The sequence below is a fragment of the Seriola aureovittata genome, chromosome 9 (assembly GCF_021018895.1).
Source record: "Seriola aureovittata isolate HTS-2021-v1 ecotype China chromosome 9, ASM2101889v1, whole genome shotgun sequence".
NCBI lineage: Eukaryota > Metazoa > Chordata > Actinopteri > Carangiformes > Carangidae > Seriola > Seriola aureovittata.
The window spans coordinates 5154831-5179265 of record NC_079372.1 but is presented as its reverse complement, the minus strand read 5'-3'; the positions used below and the strand labels follow the sequence as shown (position 1 = coordinate 5179265).

The 24435-nt window shown below is 42.4% G+C and overlaps 1 protein-coding gene across 2 annotated transcripts; it reads left to right on the top strand.

The window, feature by feature from the left end:
* Positions 1-6712: 6712 nt before the first annotated feature.
* LOC130175317 (vasopressin V2 receptor-like) lies at positions 6713-24039 on the top strand. 2 transcript variants are annotated; one of them, XM_056385743.1, is made up of 8 exons: positions 6713-6814; positions 7206-7304; positions 8070-8195; positions 15104-15489; positions 15610-15855; positions 16129-16275; positions 17293-17890; positions 19200-24039. In XM_056385743.1, the coding sequence occupies exons 4-8, from the start codon at positions 15106-15108 to the stop codon at positions 19397-19399; spliced, it is 1575 nt and encodes a 524-aa protein (XP_056241718.1). In that variant the 5' UTR covers positions 6713-6814; positions 7206-7304; positions 8070-8195; positions 15104-15105; the 3' UTR covers positions 19400-24039. The 2 variants fall into 2 exon arrangements, with proteins under 2 accessions (XP_056241718.1, XP_056241719.1); XM_056385744.1 differs by lacking the exons at positions 6713-6814; positions 7206-7304 and having other exon boundaries at positions 7792-8191.
* Positions 24040-24435: the final 396 nt, after the last annotated feature.

Here is a 24435-nt window from a genome sequence, read left to right as displayed (position 1 = left end):
TTTGAAGTGTCTTTTCCAGAGGGCCGGTTTCTTGGCACGACATACACAAATACTCATTTTGATAGAAAGCACAACACCTTTCAGGGAGCATGAATGTGTGTTTTCTGTGTGTGTTCATACACGGGCTACAATCCATCTCCCACCTTCAGTCCATGTTGGACGAAACAACTACAGATGATTTCCAACCTGGATTTACTTTGCGCTTCCATTCACTATAACACTTGGACGGAAAGTTTGTTTTTCTCTTCGGGCTTTGTCTGACTCCTTGCACTCACAAAGTGAAATTGATACGCCTCTCTTGTGATTGTTTTGTTTTTTTCCAGCCACAACTCTTCATCTTTCTCTTTCAGTTTATGTAACACTGTCTCACTCAGTCCATATTTTGGGGTTTACAGAGGGATGCTCCAATGTGCAGCGAGATCTGTCCAAACAAAGAGCTGTAGCTCATCTGGTGCTTATCTCTACTTCGCTGTCATTCTCCTCTTTACTCACTACTACTCCTGACTGTTAAAAGTCTACACTGCAATCCAGACATGCAGGTATACAGACTAACCTGCTATAGGCGACCTCACAGCAAAATTGAGCTAATGGACTCCTAGTGACCCCCTTCTCCTCCCACTCTGTGCATTGTGTATATACCCTCCCTTTTGCTTCCAAGTATCAATCAGGTACAGAGCACTTACACATGGCAGCTTAATTATATTTTGCCTAGAGCACCAGAAACCAACTATTACTCCTTTGCTGAAATACCACCTGACCCCAGGTTTGCTGTGTGTTTGTAGTAATTTGATCAAAGACAAATTTATTTAGGAATATGCACCACATGAGCACAATCAATTTGAGGTCGATTTTGATGCAGGGTCCCTCTACAGAACAACGCCTCGAGATTATGTAATAGTTTTGTTTGGGTTTATTCTGTAATTATATAATGTATACATAACATACATGCAAAAGCAGACACAAATGTACCAATATCTAAATGAGGGAGTCTACAGCTAGCGGCTCTGCGTCAGGGCATGTCAGTTTTCAAGACATTTCATAATCAAACCAACAACCTCATGGTGACACCAGAAGAAAAGCCAGGGTTTTTAAAAGAAAAAGTCACGATTCTTAATCTGGGGACCATGAATATCTGCACAAACTCATGGCTCGCGGTTTCAGGCTGGACCAAAGTGACAGACATCGCCAGAGCCACGCTAACGAGAACACAGACTCACTAGAGTACGGGACAAATACATGAGAAGAAAAAAAATTATATTAAACAGAAAACTATCTAATACCATGAAACACAAACCAAATATTACAGATCAAACTACATTAATTAACATTAATTATGAAATTTAACACAATTTATGTCCATAATGGTCCCAAATTTCCATGGTAGTCGTGCATTGACACAATCATACAGTAATAACAATACAGAACCAAACTTAAGACCAGCCTCTCTCTGTGTCCTGTTGGGTCTCTCTCTGTAATAAAGTAAGGTCTTGACCTTCCCCTGTAAAGTGCAGTGAGATAATGTATGTTATGATTTGGCAATATACAAATAAAATTGAATTCAATTGAATTACAGAAGATACTGCCATCAATCAATTGACACGCCAACTGGAACAATGTGCCCATTCATTTATACACATTCAGAGCAACAGATCCACCACAGAGATGCAATACATGGTCATAGATACTGCATGTACTGTTGCACACACACACACACACACACACACACACACACACACACACACACACACCACACACACACACACACACACACACACACACACACACACACACACGCACACACGCACATACACACTGCAGGTTGTGCGTCCAGATACAGTCGGGGGCGTTGGCTGACATTGAGAGAGTGGAGGAAATGTGGAGGGCAAAAACGTCTTGACACTGCCAGTTTATCCTAGAAGACCCCTGAAGAGCACAGAGTGCTATTCACCACATCTGCATCCCCATCTGCATACTCACTTCTCACACTCACACTATTCTAAACAAACTTCCATCTGTATGGAAACATGCACTGCACTGCCTGCTCACTCATGTACATGTTCTGTGTACACACACGACACACACACCACACCCCCCCACCCACATCTATCACGTTGTGCTTACAGCCTGTTTTTTCTGGGCGATCACGTTCAAGCCACCACAGGCACAATGCTCCTGAACTGTGCACTTTCTTCCACCGTGACGTAACTGGTGTTCTCGTTTCCTGCTTTCTCTTCACTAAACAGCGACTGATAGTCCACCCCACCCCCCAAATTTACTCTGTTCCCCTTCCCTTCCCTTCCTTTCTGCTTAATCCCTCTAATTCTTTCTCCTCATGGTGTCTGTTTTTCTTTTTCCAGGATGCAGAGATATCCACCATTCCACTGCCTTCTATCCATATTTTACGCTTGAATTACTTCCCTGTCTTTCCTGTTCCCAACCACTATGTTTGCCACAGAGGAGATGCAGGATCAGGGAGGCAGGATGGACAGATAGTGTGTGCAGAGGAGAGGAGGATGGAGGAAAACACTCCCGGGCAGAGAGCTTTCAAAGTTTGTTTTTGTTACAGCCGCCCCTGACTGACGGTTCAAATGGCACATCCTTAAACACGGCTCTCATTAGAGGATCAAAACAAAACATTTTGAAAGCATCCTCATGCCAACTTAAATCCATGAAAGAATTGTTCCCTCAGTTGTTTAACTGACTTGTCTGATTTTCTTCCATTGTTTTCGCTACCTGTTTCTTTTCCGTTGTCTCCTCTTGTCTGTCAGTATTTATACTGTGTTGTTCATACTTCCTTTGTCTGTGCCTTTTGTATGTTTGCTCTGCACACACAAAATCCATCATTGCCATTTGACAGACTGAGCAGAAAAAACAAACAGACCAATAAACCAAGTGAGGGGCCACGAGGAGGAGAATATCTGATAGGATATTTCATTTTCTTTTGTAGCTGTATTATGTAAGTAATTATTGGGCTTATTGGTCCCGCATTAGGAAAATAACCAGCCTGCATCAAAGCTTTCCTTTGATTTTCATATAATATTATGTGTTATAATATCGAAGATTATAATGTTGTGGAATGTTTGCGCAGGAAAGTATCAAAAGAATTGTGACACTTTCTCTCCATGAACTGAAAAGACTTAAGTTGAAATGCTGTATACAATCAAAATCAGCATTGTAGAGGCTTGGCCACCTCCAACATGTTGCTGGAAAAGAGGCAAAAAGATGCTCACGACATCCTGTTTCACAAAAGGTTTGAACATTTTAAAGGAGAACAATTTTGACAGCTGAGGTATCCGTGAGGAAAAATAAACAAGAGGGCAGAAATTGGCTGGTTTTTATAAAGCCAGTATTAATTATTCCGTTGAAAATGCCTGCTCCTCCTGTTTGGTTCAGAACATGACCTCTCACATGCATTCTTTCCCGCATACTTTTCCTCTGTTTGCATTTGTCACAGTTTACCGCTCTTCCTCTCCTGCATATAGATGCCCACAAAGGATGCAATTTGCTGTAGTTGGCCAAATATTTGCATCAAGGTCATGTTCTTGGTGCAGCTTTTCTCCTCCTATACCTGACAACCCCATCTGATCCATCCATATATGTGAAGACCAGTGGTTCAGATTTGTCTTCACAAGCCTCCATTAACATCCAACTCGGCAGTGGGAATCACATGTCTGCCATTCAGCTTATTCATCTATGTCATTAGAATGACAAAGCACACATAGCTGCATTGCTCTGTGAAAAGTGGTTATGGCTATCATACTGTGACCATATGCAGAAGTTGCTATGACATGATGAATTAATTCAGCACTCCACGCATGCTTTGAAATTTCATAAACAGATTATGTCACGGACAATCTGTCTTTTGAAATGAACAAAAACTAAACAAAACTCATATTCATAATGGCTGCACATCCAAGCAGCGGGATTGTTGTTTACAGAGATCATCTTGTAGCTGAAAGGCCTCAAACTTGAACCCAGCAAACAGCTCTGTGTCCTGCCAAAGTGCTTCATTAATAAAAAGGTCTTTACTCCCCTACATCGACCTAACAGCTGTAGTTAGAGTTGAGTTTAGGAAAAACAAACATTAGATTATATCATAAAAACGTTGATAAATCCATTCAGCCACCAGTTCACTTTTACTTTGAAAAACTTTAAAAGAGAGTTTTGAAATGTTTTGTTACTCCTCTACAGAATGAAGCCTGAAAACGGTGGGTTCACTTTACTTACCTGTAGTGGTTTCTGTTCGCACCTCAATATAATGGAATTTCACTTGTAATACTCACAGATTTAGATTTAAAAAAAATTCAACATCAATGAGTCACAACTCAGTGTTCAGTTGGACTACTTTACACACACTGCAACTTCATCAATCTGACAAAAACATGCGTTGAAAATACTCACAACACTACAGATACACAGGTGTCACCTGGTAGAGTGCGTACTCCCCAACCCGTCACCCTCTGCTGCAAGTCATCATTTGTTTTAATACTTTATTGTGTCAGTAAATGTCAATGAAACATTACACACATCTTATTATTTAAACATTTTGACACTAACTTTTTTAACATTATAACTGTTTTTTCCCCCTCACCCCAACCCAGAACACAGTGCATTCAAAAAGCAAAAGAGTGAGCGACAGTAAAGTTGTTACTGATCATGTGTATCTCCATACCATATATACATCCATACTATCAAGTACCCACGTACAAATACATACATACATATATACACACATGCATATGTATACAAAATGAATAAATAAATAATAAATAAATACATATATGTGATAAATAAAAAGCTTTAAGGTATCATTTTATGTTCGTTTTATGTGGCCCTTTCATGTATACTCAAATCACCTTCTCAAACATGATCCGTCTGATGTTTCATTTACATTGAAATTTGAAGAGCGCCCATCTTTTTTCCAGCTTGTTTTCGTTTTTATTTAGTCTCAAATTGGGCACTGAACAACAAGTCCCAGCCGGGTTCATCACTTTTTAGTGTCCTCTGCAAACACTTGTGTTGTGTTGTGAGTATTTGCAGCGCATGTGTTGTCAAATTAATGAAGCTGTTTCCTGAAGGTGCAGTGCTTTGAGCTCTCAGGGCCACCGTACTATTACTGAAGAACTAGCCCCTAATCCACAGCATGTTCTGTAGATTGGCCAGACTCACAGGAAAACTGATTCTGGAAAGAGATGTTCCTGTTGGTTTTTTTCTTTTTGATTTTCATTGTAACAGACTGGAAGGGATAGTTGCAACTTATATAAATAAAACTTACAGTATCTCTATACTGTGCCTTTTGAGGTAAGTGAGAAAATATATGTGGTAAAGGGTAATACAATAAGTGCTTCTCTATTGTTGTATCAATACTTTTACTAAAATAAAAGATGTTTCTCCTCTGTGGCTCTGTATCACCACATTAACTTTATGCCCAAAATAGATGTGGAATGTGTATCTTGAATGGTCAGTGACAGGTTTGCAAAAGTGATTCATGCTTGTAGCATCTCATGGAAAAGAGCTCTAAGAATAATGGCAGTAATGGGGCCTTTGATAGAAATAAAACAGCACCTTATTGGCAAAGTAATCTCCCACTGTATCTTTTCTGAGTTATTACAGATTCACAAGATCACAAGATGAGTCCCAAATTCTTCATTTGTCTCTGTTACTCATGGGTCAGCTGACAGTTAATGTTTCTTTCAGATGTTCCTTCACTTTCAGAGCCAACTTTGTTTGACCAGGTGTTGTTCTGTGCTCGGTGCAGTTTTCAACCTCAGGGATGGCCTAATTCAGGCTGTCCCACAGGAAGACAAATGGCTCCGTTGGACCTTTTGTCCCTCTGAGTGAACATTCAGTTAAGCCTCATCTCTCTCTGTTGAGGCTGATGTTTGCAAACTCTGTCAGGTGGTGATGAAGCCAAACACTTTGGACTGAAAACGGACCTTTATTGAGTTACTGTTTTTGGACTTGGTTGAGTGTATTCCATCCCTCTCTTCTCCAGGCAGAGGACAGTCCCTGATTGACCAAAGGGCTGATTCATATAACGTTAATGCGATGTTTTCTTTGTAATTGTCAACACCTCTCTTCGAATAAAGATGTCTCTGAGAAGAGTCACTTAAAGGACTTTGTAGAGGAGACGCTCAGAGGAAAACAGCTGTCACTTTTATTTCTGGCATAAAAATAAGCCCCAACATGTGGGAGAATGTCCAGCCTGAAATCTCAGAGGAAAAGGTTGTTATAGAGTGAGATATTTTAAGTCTCCACATTCTTTTTCAGCCTCAGTGCTGCACTGATGTTCTACCTGATGATAGATATACATAAAATGATTTGTGTTGATGTTTTTCCAAATGAAATATTTCATACAGAGTGTCTATTTCCACAAGGTTGTGTTTTCATAACTTCCAAACTCTTTCCAAATGTGAGCAAACCATTAATTATCTCTCTGTCACCCATTCATGGTCATTTCATTGTCTCTGCTAAAAACCTTCTCACCCTCGTTCTTCTCCTGCTCATCAGCTGTCATATCTAGCTGTTAAACGAACAATGTGGATTGTGGATTAGCTTTGCTGCTTTACCGCTTTGTGACAAAACGTCCTCTAAGACCAGAGGAGCCAGGATAATCATATTAGAGTGATTCTCAGGGAGCTTATGGCCCCACCTCCTCAGTAGCAGGATAAAATGGTTTGACTAGGGAAGACATCTGATGTGAACCTGGCCGCGGCGCTCTAGGAAACGGCCAGGTTTTCTGACATCATGGGACAACACAGTCTCTGCCAGGGATCAATGGCTTTGGGCTAGACAGACAGAGGATGCCCCATGGGTCTGTAGTGTGCGGTCTGTTTGTGTGGGTCTGCTGTGTTTGTGTGCTGCTCGGGGGGCCACTGAATGGCAATGATACTTGTAAAAATGTCAGTGAACTACAGTTTCCTTGTTAACTGCAGCTTGTGGGGTAAAAAAAAAAAAAAAAAAAAAAAAAAAGAAGAAGAAGCTGCAATTTACTTGTCAAAATAAATGTGGGGACATCAGCACCATTTGTTAGGTTGTGCATGAGTTTATGAATCCACTCGTTGTGTTCACCTGTGAGTGTCTGCGTGCCTGCTGCATTTCCTTACCATCACGTGTGACTGTGTGCGTGAGAGAGCCTTGACATTAAAACTGGAAGACAGCATTTTTTTTTTCACTAACCTTCAGTGCTCTGTGTGTACACCAAGGGTGTGACCTGCAGTGGCCCAGCTGACTCAGCCAAGTGGCATTCCTGGATAGGTGGAAGCGCATCGGCCCTGGTTCACCAACAACAGAGGCGATGCCAGGTGAGAGAGCACAAAACAGGGCAGAGCTTAGAATAAAAACACGAGCGGCGAGTATCAATGACTTACACCAGGCATAAATCATTTCAATGAGGGGAGGTGCCTCACTGTCTTCCGCCTGCTCTCTCTTTGTCTATCTCACGCACACATGCACACATGCACACATGCACACACGCACACACGTAAACATTAACTTCAGAACAAGTTTTCACATATGTATGCACGTGCACACACACTTGCAGATGAACATAGTACACTCTCTCTCTCTCTCTCTCTCTCTCTCTCTCTCTCTCACACACACACACACACACACACACACACACACACACACGCACACACACCCATACACTTCATAGATATGTATAACACCCTCCCTCCACTCCTGGCTGCACGCTCCACCCTCAGTCCTAGAGGACAGGCTGGTTGACCCAGGAGGAGGGGATAGTGGGGGAGGGAGGTGGGGGGAGAGGTAAGAGCAGACGAAGCTCAAATTCATTTCTGCTGGTGGTGCTGGGGGCACAGCACATTGCAAGAGCCTAACGTGACGCAGAAGGAGCCGGGACACACATGGCTATCAAATGGATAACTCTGACATACACTTTCTGAACTACAACACAGCAAGGACAATACAGTCAGCAGACACACAGAGGACTTACACAGACCTCGCACAACTTCTTTGACACATTGACCAAAAGAGGAAAACAAAAGGTACCTGGCTTTGATGAGGACTCATTGATTTTTTTTTTTTTTCCTGCCTAATTCATTCAGGAGCCAGCTCATATCACACTGAGCGCAGGGACTTGGAGTCACAGCGCTGAAGATGTGAATATTTGGGGTAAAAATCTTCACAGCTTCTTGTCACACAGCTGCACAACTGAACTGGATCATATGTGAGTAAGTGCCTTTTATTTACTCCGTGCTGATTGTATAATAGGATGACAAATACTGATTGTGATATTTACACGGTGACTAATACAAATACTTCTAACTGAGATTCTCCTCTAATCCCTGAAAACACTTTGCCTGGGGGTCTGTGGAAACTCAGACCTGTTCACATTGTCTGTCAATGCATGTGTTTAGTGACCGATCTAGGTCATCTCTCTGTGCATCTCCAATATCTCATGTTCTCATGACACACAAATATGCCACTCGCATTCTGTATTTAGCAATTTATTAGTTATTATGCCTTTTTAAAAAAAAAAATTAATTCTTTGTAATTAATGAGTCATCATCATTATCATTGATTTTAATCTATAATTTAATTATGATTTAATTCAATTATAATGATAACTTTTATGACTTTTATAACAATAATATATTTTGTAATATAATTCAAAGATAACAGTGGGTTGTCAAAAAGAAACATCAAAAAACAAAACTTTTATTTTATTTCAATTAAAAGATAATCTGTGTCATTTAATCATTAATAATGGGGGGGGGGGGGCAAATCCGATTTAAAAATGGTAAACCTATTTTGGAAAGTGTAACTATGACTGTAAGTAAATTAATGTGCTGACTATGAATTGAATATATTAATGCAAACGTCACATTTACATTATATACCATCTTTACATACAAATATATCATCATCTGTGTAGTTTCAGTGATTCAGTTGATTTTCCAAGTGAAATACATAAAGTCTTAGATGAAGTAAAAATAGTTACAGTATGGCTGTCAGTCCTGATTTGAACATATGTAATATATGTTAACACATACAGTGTGTTGCGCTGAGCTTGATTGGAAATAATTTATGGCAGACCCTAACTGAAAATGCATCCTCTAAGTTTTTCCGTGGATTAAAAAAAGCTCGAGGGAGCAGTCCGTTTGTTAACGTGAGCTGCTCCAGCATGTAATGTTAATGGACAGTGTTGGTGACAGCTCTTAATGCTTTTCCCGAGACGGGAGCGAAACACACCAAGACATAAGGATACGCGTGAGAAAGCTTACCATGCACTGAAAACAAGGTGAGCGCAGACAGGGGCACACAGTTTATGCTCACCTTCGGGTGCTTTTCTTTTATGTGCATGTGTGTGTTTGTGTGTCTGTGTCTTGGTGCATGTGTGTGTGTGTGTGTGTGTGTGTGTGTGTGTGTGTGTGTGTGTGTGTGTGTGTGTGTGTGTGTGTGTGTGTCCTGCCCGTATTTTAAAAAGCAAATCAAAGGTCTTTAGATTAAAAAGAAGTTTTGTGGTCCCAGAGCGGTTGTGTGTTTGTGGTACACACAAGTCTGGATCGTCAGAGTCCACTGATTTATTGCCTGACATTTAAAAGATTTGTATGGCATAACAACTCATTATTCAATATATAGCATATTGGAAATAAGAAAGTGTTGCTTAAAAGTGAAGCAGTGGTCGTGGAAAAATCACAGAAATGTATCTCCCAGCAGTTTGTCCTGTCAGTTTCTGCTGTGGAATAATAGTTAAATAGAGGTGGACAGTTGAATCAACAAATCACCGTTTGGCAGAATCATCTTTTTTGTGATTGAGAGCACAAAGCTGTCTGTATCAACCAAAGTGCTTTAAAGTGCTTTTTCCATTAATCATAAGCTTTCCTTCTTTTTGTGTGTGTGGGTGTTTGGCACAATCTATAATATGCTCAAAATGACTTCCTTGATTGTAGCAACCATCAGGAAAAATCATCATCATCATCATCATCATCATTACTATTATTTTCATGGTCAATTTAATCCGGTCTCTAACAGGGAATCATTTCATCTTGTTCATTTCATCATGTGGCACAGATCTGACCATATCAGCTACAAACTTCCAGGCCTGTTTAAGCTGGTGTGGTAACACTGTGGCCCAGTTTCCAATATTCAGGGGGAATACTCTGAATATTATATCAGTTGTGTGACGTGAAGAAGGCCCTGTTTTGTTTAGGGCACATGCTTGTTGGCAGTGTGCTGGTTAATGATACATAACAAGAAAAACAGTGGTCTCAGGAACGGGCTTTATCAGTGCTGATAAGAGGACTTGGACCTTCTTCCACACCAGACCCAGTGAGTTCTGTCCACTGGCTGATGTATTATGGATAGATAGATAGATAGATAGATAGATAGATAGATAGATAGATAGATAGATAGATAGATAGATAGATAGATAGATAGATAGATAGATAGATACTTTATTTATCCCCTTAGGGAAATAAACTAGCAATATTTGTGAATTCAAAATTCAATGAGTCGCGGAGATGTGGGGCAAGTAATGACTGTATGAGTATGTGCAATGAGGTGTGGTCCCACATGATTAACATTTAATGGGTTGTTTGGGCAAGACAGTAAAAAGAACAAAGTGTTTAGTTTTATTGCCCACATGGGCTGCAGTCTGTGGCGAAGAAGCTGAGTGACACACACTGAAAGAGAGGAATAAATCACGCTGTGAATCTGATTTTTAATGAGTACGGCAGGATGGTGCCTCCACAAATTGAAATGCATAAATATATATGAAGTATCCACCTGTCACTGAGCTGACTCATTCAGAGGGTGAATTTATACCGCATGCGAGAGCGCCAATGGGGATCTAATTTACTGATATGTGGGCCTTAAAGAGGAGAGTGTGGTCATAGCTGCTTTATCATGCAGATGAATTGCAGCACATCCCAGCATGTACCACCACATGACTCACCCAAACCTTTACTGTGTGAGAATCTATCGATTGGTATGCATATCAAGTGTCTTGCCATGGAGAGAAAAGCAGTGCAGAATACCAACGCCTTAGTAAATCACATGGTGTGGATCTAGTGTTTGATTCCTATATTTATTTTCATTCATCTTAGATTCAACTGGGCCAGACCATTTTAATCCTGTTTCCTGCTGCCAAGGTCTATTAATGAGGCTGCTTATCCAAATCTAAATAAATGATAAGCATATCAGAAACTGTTTGCCGTGCGGTTTTGATCCTTAATGACAGGGGGTGGAGGATTGGTAAGGATAGACGGAGAGAGGAGGAGTGGGTGGATGAATGTGAAGATTTAGAGATAATAGCAGGTGGGGGATAAAAAATAGATAAGAGGAAGAAGAGCACATGAGAGGGAGTAATTAGCAACAGGTTGTCTGAGTGTACACAGGGCTGCTAATGAGGACAGAGAGGTCCTCATTCATCAGCCTGGGTCAAACCTGGTCAAAGGGAACTAATCACTGACACACACGGGCACATGCAGGACAGACACGGAGGTGACGGGTCATTCATTATGTTTGGATTATTGTACCGAGTGCATAATCACCTGTTTTGTCTGTTACAGCTGCCACCACCATTTCACGTTAATGACTGATCCACATTAAATATGCCAGCTGGGTTTATTCACTGTGGGTGTCTTAACATGCAAATATGATCCTCTGTGCATGAAAAGTGAGAGAAATTTGTTTCCCTGCCGCACAAGAGATGGGAAGACAGAGCTATGGATGGATAATGTTTTTACTCCAGAACACAGGACAGGACAAGCTCAGTGTCCATGTTATGTATTGTTTTTAACTTTATTGTGAGAGTTGTTTCTTATTTGACCATGAGAAAAAACTTACCTTAAAGGACCAGAGCAAAGGTTCTGCATGTTTCCGCCCGTTTATTACAACTCACCTTTTTTCAATCATTTCGTCTACTATTCATTTCCACCAAATGTTAAACTCCATTAGCAAACTCTAGAAACTGAGTTATGTAAAACATTCACAACACACCCTTTTTTGTTGTTGCCCAGACCAACATTTTAGTTCAAAATAGTTTAGTTCAGCTCAATCTATCCACAACATTCTCCAGCTGATGGACAAGTCTCTGAGTCCCATTCACAGAGTTTGTGATCACATCACAACCACATTACACGCTAAACCTGGATTACTTGACACATGACAAAATTGCACATGACGTAGCTTGTCAAAGTTAATGATCAAAACATGACGAGCTAAGAGGACTGACATGTTGAAAGACGTGAACGGCTGGAAGCTATGATGTTTTCTAGCACACTTTAACTACCTGTTTCTGTCATCCCTGAGGCTCTGTAGCCCTGAGTGTGGGGAAAACCGTGCAGGATGTAGAGGACATGGAAATGGATGGTTGCACACCAGTTTGCCTCTGGAGAGGAAAGCAAGGGAGGGATCGAGTCCATCATTAATCAGGGTGAAAGCTTTAAAGTAAAGACAGGAGGCAACATACTGCACTAACTACTAAAAGCAGTCTCACAGTCCATCCAGCACAGAGACGGAATAATTTGTGCTTTACATTAAGTCGATCAGACAGATGGGAGCTGTGCTGTGCTTGTGTTATTAAGGAGAGAGCACAGCAGAATACATTTTCAGACACAGGGTACATAAATGGATAAATTAAACCGCATTCAGCACCGTTCTGGAGACAACATTTACCTTCTGTATGTACCTTCACTTTAAGGAATTTCCTCTGAGGTCAGGAAGCGTCATTGCCAGAAGTTTTACACTATCCGTGGGTCTCCTGTAGTCGAGCCATTGAGCAATTTGAAGACAATCCATCTTGATTTCTTGGATGCACAAACCATGCAAATGAGACATGAGCATATTTGGAAAAAATACTTTGTGTCCTTCAGGAATTCAGGGAAACAGGGGCTAATTCAGAGCAAGACTCAGAGGTGGCAAGAACAGTCCTTTGTATATCTGTTCAGGAGGAAATGCCTCACACACTTCCCCGTATACTATGAGCAACAGATAAGTCTTGACACCATTACAGAAGCTTCTTCCTACCAATCATTAATCCTCTTATTACATTTTACTGAATACAATTTGGGAACATTACTGTAATACTGTGGATTAATTTCTGAAGCTACACCGGTATTATAGCACATCCCTAAGTCATTATGTTTTATGTGCACAGAGGCACTGGCTACTTGAAAAGGGGATTTTACATCAGAAATTAGTCACATGGGCAAATATACATAATGAGATTATATAGTGGGTATAAAGGGCCGCGCAGCACAAAGAATCCTCTCATGAATTGTGCTGTAATTACAGAGAGGGGCACAGGGCTCCTCAGGTCTCGACAAAGAGAGGCCAGAAGATTCCTTGGTGGAAAAAGACCCCGTTGTCTAAACCCCTAATTAAAAAAACATGAAAAAGAAAAAATAATAAACAGATAATAAAAATGAATATTATTAGCTTTGATCCAAAGACCTTCGGACAGGGCCGAATATTTGAGCAGAATTCTAAAAACTCACGTAACCAATGCAGACATAGAGGAGGAAAAAAAAAATAAAGGTTTGATTTGGTTTAGCCATTTAAGGCAGTGTTGTGGTCGCCTGGTGTGGCAGCAGGGATTCACTCAGACAAAAAAAAAAAAAAAAAGAGTATTTGACTGACCTCACAGCAATGGTTGTGCTCAGAATCTCTTCCTTTCATCCACTGCTATACCTTCATGTTGGGTGCAGCGGTCCAGCTGGCCTGGCTTGTCATGCATTCATCTGAATACATTCCTCTGGCAAAGCCAGCATGTAACGCCTGACAATGTGTTCAGCTGTGTTATCTCACACGCCCAGCAGTGAGTGCGTTATTATTCGCCAAATTGACCATTAGGTCTCAACAGTGTAGTGAGAACAACCTTATAATGTCTTGTTAGTCACACTCAATCGCACAATACTATCACTATGGTTTTCCTCCTATTCTTAGACGTGGAAAATTTCTAAGGACCCATTCATTGTGTGCCTAACCACTCCTTTCACATTAGTCAAAATAATGTGTAGTATGGTGTCAGTCACCACACACTCTAACTCTAACTAACAGCATATAGGCCTCTTTAGAGCTATAGTCGGCCAACTCCTTTCTCTATATCTTTTCATCCTCTTTCCACAGCTCTTTTACCTTTTCTCGCTGTTTTTATTTCTTATGCGGCCTTTTCTCCGCACCGCCTTCATTTCTGCTCCTTCATCTTCCTCCATTTTTCCTCCCAGACTTTCTTCTCCGTGCAGTTTATTTGACCAAGTCGGCCTCCAGCATCCCACGACTCTGCTTCTTAAACTGTCATCTTATTCCTATCAACTTTCTGTTCGTTTGAGCCATTTATTTATAAGCAAAGAAAAATAAACGTAAAATTTATTGAGATCAACAGAGAGTGTGGCTGGGAGAAAAGAAAAGAAAAAGAATGCCTGGATGCATGAGAGAAAGATGAAGGAGGGGGAGGAACAAAAACAGGGGGAAAACTGGAATGTATGGGGGTAAGCCTGGGATGAGAGCGATTATGAGAGCGGAGGTGAAGGAATAAGAGTGGTGGGATAGGGAGGGAAAGCTGTCAAATCAACCTTGAGAAAATATGGCAAAGAAAATAAACCACGCCAGGCTTGCGTCAAACACAACTGGAAGCACTGAGAGATGGACAAACACACACTGAAGACTTAATAAAAAATTGGAGACAGCACCGAAAACAGAACAACATTCACATGATGATTGCTACAGTATCTGGCTTTCATTACTTTCAGTCAAATTTAAAAAAATTGCATAAAAGAAGCTATTTATAATATACAATGTGAAACATGTAGCATCATCATGGATCTTAAATAAAAGACCTGAGTGTTTTGGTTTGTATTCTCAGCGGTGAGATAAGGAAAACGCTAAGTAACAAATTACTCAGCTGACGAATGTGAGGGCAACTGGAGGAGATTTAATAAACGGATACTGATATTGTGATAATTCAGAACAAGTAAATTGTTTGTTGATAAATCTGTACTTGGTAGAATCCGAGCACAGACAGTCTTATGACCCTGCACCAGTGATCATTTTGCGTAGGGCATCATCTAAACAAATCACAAACAACAACATATTACAGTGGCTTTCCCATATTAACACTTTGTTTTTCTTTCAGGAATGGAAAGCATCAGTGTGGAAACGGACTGGGACGGGTTAGCCCTCTCCTCTCTGGTCGCCACCGGAAGCAACAACTTCTCTTCCTCGTCCTTGTTTGTCTCGGAGCTGAACTCGTTCAACACTTCTCACAGCGGGGGATCCTTCTTTGGGATCTTCCCTGAGAACGGCTCCGCCACCACTCCTCACACCCTGCCCCAGCCCAGGGCCAGGGACCTGAGCCTGGCCAGGGCAGAGATTGCGGTGCTCGGGCTGGTGCTGGCTCTGACCACCCTGGGGAACAGCTTTGTGTTGTGGGTGCTGCTGAGGAGGAGGAAGCACAATGCGCCCATGCATGTGTTCATGGTCAACCTGTGTGTGGCTGATCTGGTGGTGGCCCTCTTTCAGGTCAGTTCACAAGTTTCTTTAAAGCATTAATGCAACATGAAGAATAGTGGTTCAAACATTTCAATCACCTTCACTTTTATCTAAATATCTTCTTCTTTTTTTCCAAATCTGTGTGTTCAGGTTCTTCCTCAGCTAATATGGGACATAACGGAGAGGTTTCAGGGGCCCGACTTGCTCTGCCGGTCCATCAAGTACTTGCAGATTGTGGGCATGTTTGCGTCCTCCTACATGATAGTCGCCATGACAGTGGACCGGCACCATGCCATCTGCTGCCCGTTGCAGGCCTACCGTGGGGGAGCAGTGTCCCGCTGGAACACCCCTGTCATGGTGGCCTGGGCCCTGGCACTAATCCTCAGCATACCGCAGGTAAGGAGGGGTGAACACATGGGGAAACAAAACCTGTCTCTCTCACACACACACACACGCACACACACACAAACAAAAAAAACACATGGTGAAATAGGAAATGGGAGCTCAGTGGGCGTTCACACCCGGGTTGCTACAGTAGAACTCAAGATGTTGTCTATTTTTAGCTCTATGAGGTCACTAAAGTTCAGCTAATGGAAGAGAAAACTGACAGTCATGTCTGTGAGTGTGCTGACCCCCCCCCCCCCCCCCCCCTTTTGTTCGGTCTGTCAGGTGTTCATCTTCTCCCGCTCAGAAGTGGCTCCTGGAGAGTTCGAGTGCTGGGGTCACTTTGCTGAGCCGTGGGGGCTGAAGGCCTACGTCACCTGGATGACTGTGGCTGTCTTCCTCTTGCCCGCGCTCATCATAACCATCTGTCAGGTAATTCTGGTTGTACTAGACTCTCCATCTCTGCACCATCCACAAAGACCATTGACTAGGATTACATACTGCTGATAACATTATCCAATAATGAAGCGTGTGGCATGAATGAAATGCTGTTTTGTTTTTATGGAGGGTGCATTTGGCAGGCATTGTTCGATAACCCATGGGGGACTGTGGTCGGTGTTATGTAGCATCCCATGGTGGATAGGCATTCTGGGCCGCCTCCCATCAGCCCTGCTGCTCTATTTAGGGAAAGATATTTCCAGGGTCCAGCTATTTCCCCTAATTAACGCAGCACTTGGAAGACCACTGCTGAGACGGGTGTTCAGAAAATCTGCCCACTCTGAGAACCTCCTGCCAGGAAGTGGAATGTACCAGATCTCTGCCAAACATAGAATCCTTGACCCTTTTTCATTGTCGCATTTCAAATGGAGAGGGTTGCAACTTTAGACACTTTTTCAGAGGTATGTTGTGAAATCTGCAGACGGAAATAATTTAGAAAGCTTCAACTGACTCAAGTGGAGGAGAGGAGAGAGGAGAGTGCAGTGGCTAATCAAATTGTACTGTATTAAAAGCTGTTCTTAAAGGTAAAAGGTGGCAGAAGAACAATGGTTGGCAGTAACAATCCTTAAATTCAGTAAAAATAGCTACGAGTATGAATCGCCTACTATTACTTGATTTCAAATTATTGTTTAAATTGCTCTGGAGACCATGAAGAATTATTTTGCCGCAGTAAAATTTTACAGAGTGGAGGAATAGTTGTATTTGATATTGTTGCATAAAAAAGTCTGACATTGATTTATGGCCCTTGGTGAAGGCCAGCACACTCTCTTTCATATCAGATTTCCTGTCACTGCTAGAGATGCAAAAAAGATTCTGCAAGAGCAAAGACAAGCCTCTGAATCTGGCACGTGCCAGTCATGAAAATGAATCCTCGGGTCTCCGTCTTTGAATGATGCCTTGTTTCACCCATATTTACCTCTGCTAATTCGTGATGATATTCTTGTTCTGCAGATAAGAATCTTCCGAGAGATTCACAATAACATCTACCTGAAGTCAGAGAGGGTGGTGATGGCTGAGCTGAAGAAGAATGAAATCTTCTTCCGCTTCCACAGCTTTAAGAAGGAGGATGAGCGGGCCAGGGAGAGGGGGAGACGGGCGTCCGGAGGTGGGGGCAGGGAGGCGAAAGGAGTACAGCACTTAAAGGCCACGAGTAATGGCCCTCACAATAACATTCACAATAGCCAAGTGGGAGAGTGTTACGACTATGTACCATCATCTGCTATTCAGTATAACAGTTGCCGTGGTGAACATGTGACAACAACAACAACAACAACAACAGCAGCAGTATCGCCGACGCAGCAGCAAACAGTGAACTGCTCCGATTGCCAGGAGTCCTACACGTCCTACGAGCTGAGCACAGGCTCACCCCGCTGCTCCCTGGACTACGCCCCCCCCCACCCTCCTGCTGCTCCCCCTCCAAGCATCACTAAAGCCATGTCCAAAACAGTGAGAATGACTCTGGTGATTGTGCTGGTCTACACTATCTGCTGGTCACCGTTCTTCATCGTCCAGCTGTGGGCAGCCTGGGACCCCAACCCCCCAGACCAAGGTCGGTCACAAACATGCTTTATGGGTGTCGTTTATCCATGTCACCAGCCTGATTTCAAAGAGTTTTGGTCCCATCATTGCTACATTCCCAATGCATGTAATTCACCCTCAAAAAACAAAACAACAAAAACAGAGATCTGCGTTATAACCACTCCAAATGAATCATTTAAGTTGTTTTTCTCAGATGGATTGATCCTCTTTAGCCCAGTTTATCCATTTAATTGCTCTAAATGTGCAAACCTTATCTGCTTTGCCCTGTAGGCAGCCACAAACAAAAGCTAAATGGCTGGGTCTGGTTTATAACAACAACCTCTGATCAGTGCTGTTGTCCATCTCAGTGAGTCTAAATACATTCATTATTCTACAAGGACAAGCTCCAGCTCAGATGTGGAAACAGTGAGTGAACAAAAATATTGTTTGTTTTAACTCACACTTCGGAACCCCCCCCCCCCCCCCCCCCGAATTCCTCCTATCCGGCCTGACCTCAGCACATTTTGGGACAGAAACAGCGTCTGATGATGTCTTCACTGGCAGCCAGAGATTAAGCTAGCAAGGCTAGTGTGGCCATAATTTGTGGCCGATAGTATGGACTGTGTGGGTGTCCTCTGATCTGAAGCTAAAGGCAAACACTCCAGGCTAGTAAATAACCTGTTTACATCCCCTGCTGATTTTGTAATGTGGCCAGATGTTGACATTTCATCAACAATGATCCGTGCCAGCAGCTTGCACACACAATCAAGATCACAAACAGACACACACAGAGAAAGGCACGTAAGCTTGCACACACACACACACACACACACACACACACACACACACACACACACACACACACACACACACAATTGATTATTATCAGCTTTCTGTTCTAAAAGCAGTTTGTCCCCATTGTCCTCAACTGGCCACAGTGAAATAAGCATATTTTAGTTATTACATAAAAGACTCATTATAGCTGCAAGAAGAAAAACAGAAAAAGGAAGTATGTAGGATTTTGTTCCTCTGGGATATTTACAGTCCTGTTGCCATTTCTGGAGGAGAAAAAAGAAGAACAATAATCCTGAATGGTTTATATTCAAACTGAATAGCTGTTGTACATATTTATGTCTGTTTCATAAGACAGAGGAGAACAATGTTGTGTATAATGTGATCATCTGTCCACAGTTGGAAGAACGTTCACCTCTAGTTTGCAAACTGAACATTTCTATGTCTGTATACATACTTCTTCCTGCATTTCCACATGTTTATGCACTCCTCTTCTCATGTCTGTGCGTGTACATGTGTGTGTGTGTGTGTGTGTGTGTCCTCTGCAGGAGTGGCCTTCACTATCCTGATGCTGCTTGCCAGTCTGAACTCGTGCACCAACCCGTGGATCTACACGGCTTTCTCCAGCAGTGTGTCCACAGAGCTGCAGAACCTTCTGAGCTGCTGGTCGCGACCCGGCCGCCGGGGCTCCCTGCCCGACGACTCCACCACCACACACACCTCCACCACCAAGGACGGCCTGTACTGACAGAGGGCGATGAGACAGAAACAGACATGCCAGAAACAGAGACGTGACATGTTTGAAAAGACATGCATGGGCGCACATGTGGCCGTTCCACACCGCTCCGCCTGCGCCAACACCACCTCCAGCACCACCTCCAGCACCACAGCCTGAGAACGGAGAGTGCTGACCTCCACCAGATGTTTCCAACAACAGAGGACGGCTGTACTGTCAACAGGACCTCTATCTGTAATCACCTGTCCTCTACACCCTCGCAGTGAGAAAGGGTGTCATTGAAGGTGTCAACAGCATTTTATGAGGGCACTGTGGAATATACAGTGACAGCATCTGCAGTACAAACTGTCCTTGAGAGTAAAGCGATTTCCACCTCTGTAGCTGTTGAGAAAAACCCTGTGCAATGATTCAAACAGGAAAAACTCTTGCCCTGTGCAGACAGAGCACAGCAGCAAGAATGCAATGGGTGGATCACTGTATTGATGGCCTTACAGCACACCTAATGTACAAAGCAGCAGACGGAGCTGTGGGTGTAGAGGAAACAAAGCAGCAGGCTAAGGGAAAGAGAGAGAGACACACATACTGACAGCGAGACAGAGCAAGACTGCTGTTGGACTGAGAACAGACAGGGGATGACATGGATGTTACAGCTGCAGGAGTGGTCCTGAGAAGGCTGCAGTTGAAATCTAATAATGTGAACAAACTTTGTTAAATCAAAGAGAAGTGGATTACAGACGGATGCTTGAGGCTGAATTCATATTAGCTCAGGAGGATTCAGGTTCCGAAGAACAATAGTGATTTGTTAGCAGGGCGGATGGAGATTCACTCAGTAGAGTCAAGACACCGCCCAACGAGGACCTTGAGTACTGTGGATTTATGCAGACAGAAACACACACACACGCACATGCACGCACACGTACACACACACACACACACACACACACACACACACACACACACACTCACACGCATGCACTCGCGCACGCGCGCGCGCGCGCACACACACACACACACACACACACACACACACACACACACACACAAACTTACAAACTGAAGTTAGAAGGTTAGGCCTCGGACAATCCAGGTTTCCACATCCATCCGGGACACAATTATGTGCTTGTATTTCATACAGCATAATATGAGGTACAAAAAAAAAAAAAAAGACCTTCCTCTCAAACTCTCTGAAAGTATGACAAAAGAACATTGACATTATGCAGAAGAGGCAGCACGGAAACAAACAAGAGACTTTCAACAGCATTCCATGTACAGTGATGAACAATGTAAAGTATATTTATTGAAAATGTAAGGCACATTAGATATTATCACATTTTGTGTAAGATAAATATTGAATGTAAATCATACAATTGTAATGGTCCGACAAGTGTAGTAGAAAACAAAGATGTCAAACCAAAGAGTTGTTTAAAGCTGGACTGTTGAATCTTTTCAGGTCTTCATAGTAGAGATGTCACAAAGCTTCAATAGATAAAACACTATCAAGTGTAAACAGAGACTACTGCATATCATTTAGACTGCATGCCAGCGTAAGTAAAACTTCACATCACCAGTGAAAATACTCCCTGTCAAAACCAAGTGCCTGTAATGTCAGTAGACGTTTTTAGAGGGGCCCCCCTCACTGGATTAATCTTCGAATGATGTCAGCCATGTTATTCTTAGAGTAACCACCAGAGCAGGGATCACTGAATCTATCACACCATGAGCCATGTGTTCTTTTATCTTTTTATTTATTGTTGGATAAATGAAAATATACGTATACTGAATATATCCTTTGTTCATGTACAGTTTTATATCACATCTTTTCCACATAAAGAGTAATGTATTATGCCCCTTAACTGCATGACAGATAAAATAGTATTGTATATATAATTATATATATAGATATATAAAAGTATTAATATGTAATAATTCTGTCTATATAAAATGAGATTAGAAAATGACTGTATATGGTCAAACTATCCATTTCAGATGAGATGTTCCTGAAAATAATGGTGTGTTTTTTAAATGCTCTTTTGAGCCAGTTTAGCACATTCTTTTTTCATGAGAGAGCAGTGTTATGTGAGTCTGCAGGCCAATGCTGGGATGCTTTCAAGGTGTCTCAGGAGCACTTGTCTGGGTTGAAGGAGAAGCCTCACCTTTTCCTCTGTGCGGCCAGGGTGTTTGGGCTTTCAAGCATGCCACTGTGCATTTGCTCCCCAGGCACAAGCCTCCACTTTGATTCTCTGCCAAATGAAAGACTAAAGAAACAACATCCCATGTCTCACTTTGTTATATCAGGAAATAGATGAACTTCTCCCAAATCCTGCGGGTGTTCATGAATTTTGTTCTTCCTATCAGGAAGCTGAGAGGTCAGAGGATGATTCTTCTCCGCTGAAGGGGCCAGACTTCAGATCCATCCAGCCTCTCAGATTTATGGGAGAGGCCAAGCACACTTTGCTGTGCATTATACTGCCTGTACAGCCATTAGTGAGCATTACAACAACTAAATAATGGATGTATTCTATTAAGTGAAGAATTTTATGGCACAAACACGTCTAAATAGGCACTAAAATTAGACCCATCACCGCACAGAATTCTTCTGTGAGTCTGTCTTGTTTCTTGAAGATGGAAAACCTGACAGTATCACCCCAACCAACATCACCCCCCCCCGTCAGAGCATGTGATAGATGGTCTATAGGGTAGGTCGCTGGCTTTTGTAATCCTGCGGTGTGTGTGTGTGTGTGTGTGTGTGTGTGTGTGTGTGGGTGTCTGTCAGTGTGGGTGTGTTTATGCGGAATGTTCTGATGTTCCTGGTTTCCATACTGAAGCGGGGTTGATGTCTAAACTCAAGGTCGCGTCTTCATTACAGTGGGGCAGCGCTTCCTGCCAGGCCTGCGGCTGCGATGGGGTATAAGGGAAATAAATGACCCAGCTGTGTGACTGTCATAAGGGCAGGGAAATAGGTGAACTTCTCCCTTAAAATCAATTTAGGGTCAGCCAAGGACTACATCCAGTGGCTCTGAAGAATGACGGAGCCCCCCAGCCTTGACCAAAGTCGGTATAAATCAGACCTGGAGCCAGGAGCTTTACTTCACTGAGCAATGTGTCTGCATTGCTTAACTCAAGACCCCTCCACAGACCTGATGACTGCCGAGGCTGCTACTAAGCTCATTCCAAGACACCGGGAGGCATATCTGGCCCTCACCGCCTTACACAATCAACTCCAGAGTCTATGTTAGCAGAGAGCACTGGAGCATCATACTTTATAATCAGAGGAAGCGAAAGAAATATGAGCCAGGCAATTTATCTTGCCTTTTCAAAACACAAAGTTCTTTTCTTTGTTTCACTTTTCTCTCTCTTCCACTTGACGATTTCTCACTCACTTGATGGCAACAAAGGCAGAACTGCTGCTGTTTTCGGGCCAATTTTTGCCAAATATAGCTGCACTTTTATTTTTATTGGCTGCAATTATGATTCTGCTCAAAATCTCGCCTCATACTTTCGAGAAGATGCAGTATTTACTGGTTTAAAAGAGGTTATTACCCTGAGAGCCAGAGGATCGAGGGTTGGCTTTTTTATCGCCTTTCACCCACCTTGTTTTCATTACTCAAAGCGTGGTTGTGTTTACACCTCAACACGACCCTGTCATTTTTTTTCTCTTCGTAGTAAAAAACAGGCATGTGGACAGCGTCTGATAAAACCCATTTTATGGGAGCTCATTCAACATGCATTCACAGGATTCATGTGCAAAGAAACGGTTTGTTGTGATGCGTCTGCTCTTGTTTAACCTGCAATATTTCATGGCTCTGGGCCAGACGTGAGAGATATGCAAAAATGAAAAAATTTAAATGCGGAGAAGGAAATACATTTACCAAAAAGAGGAGAGAGAGAAAAGAGTAGTCTCCCCGTATATGGCTGCTTCTTGACTGGCAGCTGCATTAACAGGCACAGAGGATTAGAGGATGCCTAAAGAAGACAGGAAGAGGAGGATAAAAAAGTTTATTCACTCCAAACACAGTCACCCTATTGTGGTTTAAGCAGCTATACATATAGCAAGCCTCACTGTACATACACAGCCATGAAATAACCAGAACAATAACTGTTATTATAGTGTAAGGAAAGGGAAGCCAGCAGCATGAGCAGATACTGTCTGTCTTCTGATTATTGAACTTGCCCACAGTTTGTTGACCTTGTTCTGCTTTACAAATTGTATTAAGAACGAGTAGTAACAACAAAGTTTGTGGCAGAGACAGAAAGTGTGACTTCATGTGATAATCATTTGTGCGACGCCAGTTTCCACATTGCTGAATCTCACTAAGCCCATCCATGTCTGCCCCCGGAGTTGGTTTTTTACACACCTCTGTCAAAGCAGCTTTTCTCTGCCTCACAGCACGCACACACACACACACACACACACACACAGACGCACACACACACAGATTCCTCTACAGTAACTCTTATTCCTCAGTAAAATGCTTTGTCTTACGTAATAAAGTGGTACCTCAAATACAAAGCTACTAGATGCTTTGCGTTGGTAAATCAAGATTAAAATCCTGTGTTGTGTAATTATTATAAAAATAAATGTGATTCAGATTTGTTTGTTTGCATGACCTAAATCATTCACCATTGAAAGAATAAACTATGACTTCCTCTGAGTGCATTCATTCTGCAACAACAACAATCTCAAAATATTTCACTCTACATCCGCAATTATCTGCATTGATGTTTCGGGTCGGAGTTATAAACTCTGAACTCCAGCACAAAGAGAAGGAAGAGTCTTGTGTCAGCATCGACTCAGTGGCCGTCGTTCACTGTTTGTTCTGTCCATTTATATCCCTGCATCCAGCCGTCCTCCACTTGCTACAGTCTAATAGGTGACTCCATGAGGGAGTGTCTGGACTCGCTCCAGCTCATGTCTTTTCTCCTTTCACAACATTGTGATGCGTCTATTATCTGCTTGCTATAGGTGACAGAAAACAAAAGCTGAGATGTGCTTACACCGCGAGAGAGAGAGAGACAGAGAGTGTGTGTGTGTGTGTTGTGCTGACAAA